At 43.0% G+C, this 8610-nt stretch overlaps 1 protein-coding gene across 1 annotated transcript; it reads right to left on the reverse strand.

Annotated features, from left to right (window-relative positions):
• Positions 1 to 1392: 1392 nt before the first annotated feature.
• Positions 1393 to 3434, reverse strand: LOC119805268 (DDB1- and CUL4-associated factor 12-like protein 1). The gene is made up of 2 exons (XM_038317202.1): positions 1922 to 3434; positions 1393 to 1769 (listed from the first exon to the last, which is right to left on the reverse strand). Exon 1 carries the CDS (start codon positions 3432 to 3434, stop codon positions 1923 to 1925), a length of 1512 nt encoding a protein of 503 aa, XP_038173130.1. The 3' UTR covers positions 1393 to 1769; position 1922.
• Positions 3435 to 8610: the final 5176 nt, after the last annotated feature.

The raw sequence follows: 8610 nt of genomic DNA on the forward strand, positions 1-8610 counted from the left end.
ATCACTTATAACAGAGTTGGAACCATACATGCAAGCAAAGGAAATGCAAAGATATGTAGCAAAACTGTATAATTTGCGGAATGAACCTGCATCATCTCTATAAACAAACATTTGACTATTTTGTATATCTAGCTCACAATTAATTCTTTTCAACAATTTAGGTTTGGTACTGAACAGCATGTAGTTTATCAATGCCAAAGCAAAATACATGTCAGATGTTTAAGGAAAAGGAAACGTGGCTCAATACCAATCCTGGGCTAACCTATCCTGGCCAGTTTTGAGGAAGGCCTGGCTGCTTTATCACTTTCACTATTCTCACCTAAGAACAAGTCCAATACACCTGTATAGCATCCCACTACCTCTATTAATCTGAATGGCAAAGTTCTTTGATCATACCTATCTATTCTAATTCCCAGCTCCTCTATTGGAAAATCATACTGCATCGTCACAGTCACATATTATTACCTTTAGAGGCATAGAATGAGAGGCTTTAGTGATGCACATATTCCACTGTTAAGTATGAATCTATGATGTCCACAACATAAAATCTAACTAATTTGGAGCTTATAAAGAGGCGACATTTCTTTCACAGTGAGCTGGATGGGCTCATTTGCTTTCTTTGCATTTTTTCTTTTAGCTTAACTTATAGGCAGATTTTTCAAAGTTTAAAATATGCTCAAATATAACATTTGGTAAGAGAAATAGCAACAGCAAAAATATCCACTCTATACCTTAGAGCAGTGTATTTTCTGCCCTCTCTGCTATACATTCTACATTTATACTTAATATCCCTCCATCGAATGATGGCACTGAAACTCTGTGTAAGTTACTCCCACCACAAACATTCAAATATATCCACAAGTCTTGATAGTACTAAGCCAAGAAGTGAAAACAAGTACATTCTTTGATCAATAAGAAGACAGAGCATAAAACTAGGATAAGGCTTGAAAGAAAAATACTGATTTTTGGATTAATTTTGAAAGTTCAAGTTAGCAGAACACTTGAACATTTGAATACCTAAACCGTCCTCATCAACTGAGATTCCGATACACAGGATTCTACGACAACTAGTTTCATTCAGATAATAAACTTTTCAGAAAAGTGCGTTTTGCACCAACAACATACAAACTATATACACCATGGTCACAGTTCATGAGTGACATATTTCCAAAAGTAGGCAATCTGGAACATGGAATGTATTTTATTTTTTTTTTTATTTTTTTATTTTTTTGGTTTTTCGAGACAGGGTTTCTCTGTAGCTTTGGAGCCTGTCCTGGAACTAACTCTTGTAGACCAGGCTGGTCTCGAACTCACAGAGAACCGCCTGCCTCTGCCTCCCAAGTGCTGGGATTAAAGGCGTGCGCCACTGCCGCCTGGCTGGAATGTATTTTATAATTGGATCAATGCCATAAAACTATGGTTAGCGCTCCAGAAGAGATGTCTAAACTCTGATTATTAGAAAATCTTTTTAATGTATCACACATACATGATGAAAACTAAAAGGAGTGTCTTTAAAACAGCTACTAGTAAAATAACACAACACATACACAAGTCTAACATTATAACAGGGGTTTTCTTCCACATATAGACTATATGGATCACTCACTCAAAGACAACACAGCTAAGAATTAGTGGAAAGTATCTGTATGAACAGTTCAAAGAATGGTGGAGAGATGCAGAAAATTTCTCAAAGCGACTTCTGTCAGCTCCATCCGTCTTCTCCTCTCTTTCTGCTAAGAAATACACTGGGTAATCAGGGCCAGCTCCACCTGAAAGAAAAAAGAGAGAGAGAGAGAGAGAGAGAGAGAGAGAGAGAGAGAGAGAGAGAGAGAGAGAGAGAGAGAGAGAGAGAGAGTTAAAAACCCAAAGGACATTGTTAGATTCAATTGAAAGATAAATGCATACTGTGAGTTCAGCTAACCTTAGCTCCAGAGGCCTGCATAGTTGCCACGGAGGCCTGAGGACAGTGGGCCCCCACCCACGAAGAGCTTCATCTCTGGCCAGTTGTAGCAGTGAGTGTAGAGTGAGTTGGGAAATTCCTCTACACCAGCAACGAAATTCTCTAAGAAATCATTCTGGTTGATCCAGCCCCTGCCACAGGTGAGCTTGAGTTTCCTTCCAGAGGGCCCAGGAAACATGTCTGGACTGGCTACAGATCTTTCCTCAAGGAACTTCTGGGCACGGATGTCATAGAAGAGCAGAGAACCATGGCCTGTTCCCACGGTGACAATATGCTGGTGGACACTCAGGGAACGCACACCAGTGCCTCCCTCTCGGGAGCAGAGTGGCCGGATGTTCTGCAGGCCTTGGCAAAAATCCAGGAATGAAACGTGAGACTGGGATCCGACAGCATAGAGGGACAACTCATCACAGTAGGTGAGACAAACGCTCTCCCTGCAGTAGGGCAGCCTTAGGGACAGCAGCCTGGACAGGGAGCTTCGGGCTTTCCACAGTTGGAAGTAGCCATCCAGAGACAAGGCTCCCAGCTCCTGGTTTTTGTTGCTGTATGCAAGGGCTCGAACTTTGCGGTTACCAGGATTGGTAGTGGGTTTAGGGATGGCCTCCATATCTGTAGGACGGATGTGAGCGTACACTGGAAGGCCCGCATCCTTGTGCCCAGCAATGCTGCCATTGAACATGTCGGGATCCACCCGCCAGAGTGCCACGGTGCCATCGCGGGAACCACTCACAGCCACAGTGTCACTCATCCAGGCGATGGCAAAGATCCAGTCCCTGTGGCCTTGGCAATCTCCTAGGCACACGGGATCCAGCGTGGGCAGCTGGTAGATGGCCAGGCTGTTGGGGTTTTCCCCTCCAGTGGCCATGAGGGTCTTGGAGGGATTCAGCTCCACAGCATGAATGCCACAGGAGGGCGAGCCACGGGAGAGGTCGGGCACCCTGTCACGCATCAGAGGAATGTGCATGATGTGGTTGGTCTTGACATCGACCACAAAAAGCGTGTTGCACTTGGTGCCACACACCACCTGCCTGGCATTTAGCCACTGCGATGCAAACACCTTGTTGAGGGGGCCGAGCGACAGCTGGCGTTCCCTCAGCAGCTCTGGCAGCCTGAGGACCCTGTAGCTGCCCAGGTCGGCCTCGAAGCCCGCCAGCCTTGGGTGGCCCTGGTACCCCAGCGCCCGACCCTTCAGGTAGTGCACCAAGGAATGGCGAGCCACGGGCCTCTGAGGCCTCTTGACCAGCTGCAGAGACACCGACACCTTCGCTTGGCCTGCTTTGGCTGCTGCTATCGCCGCTGAGGGTCCTGGCGACGAAGAGCTCCCAGCGCCCTCCTCTGCCTGGGGGGCTTTCTGCTTCCTGCTACCTGTTTGCTGAGGGGCCACGGTGGTCGGCGAGGGGTTGGACGGCCCTGCGGGCTGTGCCATCTCCTGTGCTGCTGGAGAGGGTGGTGCCGCGGTGTTGGCCTGAAACATGGAATCGACGGGAGCCAGAAGTTAGGCGACCGAGCTGCAGACAGCCTGCCGAGTCCTGAGCTCCTGAGCGCGTGGGCGGCAAAGGAGGTGAAAGCTGCTTGACCCAGCAGGCAATGCGCGGTCTGGCGGAAAGAGCCGAGACTGAGCGGCTAGAGCCGAAGGTGCGGCAGGAGCTAGAGTGGAGCCGCGGCTGCCAGCCAGCTCAGCTTGTGGACTTCTGGGCCTTGAGCAACAAGTCCGTGGAGGATAAGGACAGCAGGGACAGAGGGGCAGGTTCTGAGGGTTAGGTTGGAAGAGGAGGCGGGCGGTAAGGACTGACTATCAATGGCAGAAGTGATGGGAGGTGTGGAAGGGTGAGCTTTAGGGTTGGGAAATCATGGCAATCGGGGGTAGCTCATGCCCAGCCAGAAGGGGACCGTAGGTAGTAGTAAAGCCAAGAAGATAGAAAAGCGATACAAAAGATAGAAAGGAACTTGGAGGAACAGGGAGACATCACTCTAGGGCCAGCAGTCCAGCACCCTCCGGATCCAACAAGTCAAACTCAGTCACCCCTTCCTCGGCAGACAAATATCCTTCAAGTCTCTATACTGCAATATAATCTGAAACCCAGTATGTAGTCAGTCATGGGATAGACAGAGCCGTGATCTTTCGTGTCTGTGGAAGAAAACAGCAGTGTGCTCATAAGACTCTTTACTAAGGTCTTATATTGAACTTGACAGAAAATAAAAGTGTTTGAAACTAGCAGCTCCTGTTCCTTTTAGCAGCCTTTCTGTTGTTGGTAATTTATTTTCCACGAATCACTTTCCCCCTCCTCAAATGTCCTGTTCTTCTGCAACAGAATCATCGGAGCAGACCATGTCAAATGACAGATCATTGGGCCTCACATCCTGCCTGCCTGTGATGATGCCCAGAACTTGGTGACTGATCACAGTCTTTAAGGTCAGGTGGGTTGTGCCAATTGGCTAGGAAGAAGTGAAGTTGGGTATTTTGGAGATACCATCATCTCGTTTAGCTCAGAGAAACTAAGGAAGTGGGGTAGGAACTGCAAGTGAGGAGCTGGGGATACAAGTTAACATCATTAGTGTAAGAGGTCCTTGGCCTTAGAGAACATTGAATCTTTGAGTTAGGAATACGAAGGGTGGTCAGGATTTTAAGGACATGCGGAGGCAGAGAATATTCCAGAGGAAAGTAAGCATGTGAATACAATGAAAACAACTATAGTGGTCTAGATCACAGAAGCTCAGGAGTCAGAAAGGAAAATTTCATATCGTCTTTATTTCATTTTATTTTATTTTTGCTTCGAGATCTCACAACTCATGACCGACATATACTTGGTAGTTTTAGTCAAGCGTGACTTGACTAATTAAGCATGCATTGCATAGAGGCTCTGGCATAGTACTGACTCTAAATATCTTATTTCCCATCCATAAAATGTAGTTTGTTGAGAATGGGAGCCATGAATTCACTTTTCTGATTAATCCTGTAGTTTAAGTACTATTTTATCCAAATAGACTAGGGTCCCAAAAAGCTAGTATATGCAGTAGAAACAAGTCCCAGTGCCTTTCTCAATGGCTCTTCAGTCAGCCCCCATTTTCACACACTTTCAGACAGTCCAGTTTGATCGCACGCTCCTTCAGTTCTGGTCCAGGTTGATTTGGTGAGCTCCCATTAGAACAGACACACTGAGGAAGTTTAAATTTTTAATGGAAAAATAAATAAAAGACACTGAAAAATACGTAAATAAATAAATAAGACATTTAAGAATACAAAAAGACTATTTTATAGATTGGTCTATTCAATGAGAAACTATAGATAGTGCCTCATGGATGGGACTCGGAGACTCAGTTTGTTCCACTGTTACATATGAGATGAACAAACATTTCAGAAATAAGTAAGCTATGTGAACAGGTACAATTGTGTATATGAGTAACTCCTGGATTTTAATGTTTATCAAGATGACAGGAGAAATTTCATAGGTTGGCACCCTTCCTTTGATGGATCCATAAATATTTTGATGCAGGTGACTTGGAACAATCTTTTTTCTTTTTTTTTTTTTGACAGTGTTTTTCTGTAGCTTTGGTGCCTGTCCTGGAACTAGCTCTTGTAGACCAGGCTGGCCTCGAACACACAGAGATCCGCCTGCCTCTGCTTCCCGAGTGCTGGGATTAAAGATGTGTGCCAATACTGCCTGGTGACTTTTTCTCTATAGTGTCTTCAGCATCTGAGAGTGTTTCTTCTATCTCTTGTATTCTGTTGGTTATGCTTGTCTCTGTTGTCTCTGTTCATTTACCTAGATTTTCCATATCTAGCCGGCCGTCAGTTTGTGTTTTCTTCGTTGCCTCCATTTCCGTTTTCACATCTTGGACTGTTTCCATTATCTGTTTGATTGTTTTATCTTGGTTTCCTAGGGTATCTTTTAGGGATTTATTCATTTCTTCAAACTTTTTGTTATTCTTCACATCTATTTCTTTAAGGGATTTTTTCACATATTGTTTAAGGGACTCTATCACTTTCATAATGTCTATATTTTCTACTTCTTCTGGATTAAGGTATTCAAGTCTTCCTGTTGTATGTTCACTGGTTTCTGCTGTTATCATGTTGTTTTTCAGATTGTTGGACTCTCATTCCTCTACCATGTTTCATCGCTGGCTAGAAACTGTCCAGGGATTTGGAAATAAGCTCTGAAGTTATGACACTTAGGGGTCCTTAGTAAATGGTGCTCTCTGAAGCATATTCTCTTAACAGAATCTGAACAGTTTGTTCTGTACAAATGTAACCATCCATGCCATTATGAGCAGAAACTATCCTACCATTTCCTTGAATTTCCCTTATGAAGACACATTTAGAGGAAGAAAGTTAATGGAACAAAATAGTGCTCTTATTATAGTTGGTCCCTGTGGAGACCTGACACTGATTCCTTTCCTACTACTTTAAACTGCTCCTCGATTTAAGTATAAATTTAACAATCATTGTGGATATTTCCAATGACATGACTCCGAATTCCATACTTGCAATGCCTGAGTTCTTGGTAATAATATCATTTTAATGCAGGGGCTACTGCATGTGTCCAGTTGCAGCTACAAGAGGACACTAAGAGGAAGTCCTGGGAATCATTTGGAACCACACACAATTCTCCCTGTCCATAGTGTGCAGCAGTAGTCATCCTTCCCTCTACTTTTTATCATGGAAAATTAGTTCTTTCAAAATTAACAGTTCATCTGTTGGCTTTCTGAACACAAACCATCTTTGTTCTCAATAAAACTTTATTAGCAGACAACAATGTTACAGCCACTTCAGTGCTTCTTTCTCTTCTTAGAATTCAGAAACGTACAAACAGAAATCTCTGAGAATGAAAACAAAGACCACATTTGTTTCAACGCCTTCGTTCATACTCAACTGCTACTACTGCCAAGGACACAAATGTCTCACAGTTGATACCTGCTTAATGTTTTCTTTTCTCTGAAACTGTATTGGAGAATTAAAGCTGTTACAAGAAAATATAATAAACTGAATTAAAAATATAATTGAATTTCTCAGAGTAAAACCCTGAGGTTAGAGTGACATGACGTGGGAGACTCTTATGTTTGCATTGATTTCATTGGTTGATAAAGAAACTGCCTGGCCCATTAGTTTCAGCTTCTTACTCACATCTTGATTAACCCATATCTAATAATCTGTGTAGCACCACGAAGTGGTGCCTTACCGGGAAGATTCTAGCCTATGTCCATGTTGGGCCAGAGCTTCATTGATTCTGACTCAGAGAGGAGAGGCATGGCATCTGCCCCAGAGAGGCATCTGCCTGAGCCATCTAAATCACTTCCTTCTTCCTGTTCTGTCTACTCCACCCACCTAAGGGCGGGCCTATTAAATGGGCCAAGGCAGTTTCTTTAACGAATGAAATCAACACAAACAGAAGATGCTGATTGGCCAGGCAGAAAGTATAGGCAGGAAAGCCATACAGGACATGGAAATGATGTAATGAGAACAGGGGAATTCTGGGAAGGAGGAAGTTGATTCCTCCCATTCTTGCCCAGACCACCTAAGCAGCAGGATGTGATCTGCAACCACTGAAAAAAGGTACTGAGCCATGTAGCTAACATAGATCAGAAAAATGGGCTAATTAGGACGTGAAAGTCGCCAGTGAGTGGTTAGAGCTAATGGGCCAATCAGCTTTATAACTTATAAAGATCTCTGTGTTATTTCTTTGGGGCTTTCCTGCCATAGGGTACTGGGCGGAACAGAAACCCAAACAAATAAACAGGACCCCTTATTGTTACAGAATGGCACCCACGTGGATAACTACATCCACATAAAGCCTGAGAAAGCTTAAAAAAAAAAAAGACTAGAGTGAAACATTTGGGCTTTCAGCCATACCAGGAAAAAAAATCTGGGCTGTTTTAAAATGCTGGCTTTCTGGGCCTTCCAGCCAGGAAGACCTCTTTCAAGCAGGCTGTCTGGACTATGGAGCTATGGATACATTGTTGCAGCTTGCTTACTAACAAAAAACAAAACAACCAAAAAAAACGCCATAGGAGCTTTTGACTGTTGTTTATGAATACACTATTACAGCTTGCTTCCTGACAAAAAAAAACTTCTCCATAGTCCTTAAGATATTAAAGACCCATGTGGTCACAAAAAGAGAAATGTACAGTAAAGAGAGATTCAAAAAATAATAAAACCTCTAAATGGTTTACAATATGTTAAAAATATATACAGGTTAAATATTAAAGTTCTCAAAAAAATAAAAAGGAAAGAAAGAAACAAAAAATAGCCTGGGAGACAGAGACAGATGGATCTCTGTGAGTTCAAAGATATCCTGGTCTAAAGAGTTATTCCAGGACAAAGATATACAGAGAACCTGTCTCAAAAAGTAAAAGTAAAAATAAAAGAAATAGAGGTTAAAACAAAGCTGCACAAAGATGGAAAATACACAGAGAATCTTGATACTGTATGCTATTATGCTCTCTTTGAATTGTTTGAATGCTGAGGAAGGAACAACAGCTGCTAAAAGATATTTGTTTATAAATGCTGCTGAACTAATCCAACATAGATATGTTGAAAATACCTTGACTTCAGAATTTGGATCTAAGGATATGATACTTTGGAAAAGAGATTCTTCTTTTGTTTTTACAGAAAATAAGACCCTATGGATTGCTTCTATCCCAATATGGTATGA

Source organism: Arvicola amphibius, chromosome X, assembly GCF_903992535.2.
Source record: "Arvicola amphibius chromosome X, mArvAmp1.2, whole genome shotgun sequence".
NCBI lineage: Eukaryota > Metazoa > Chordata > Mammalia > Rodentia > Cricetidae > Arvicola > Arvicola amphibius.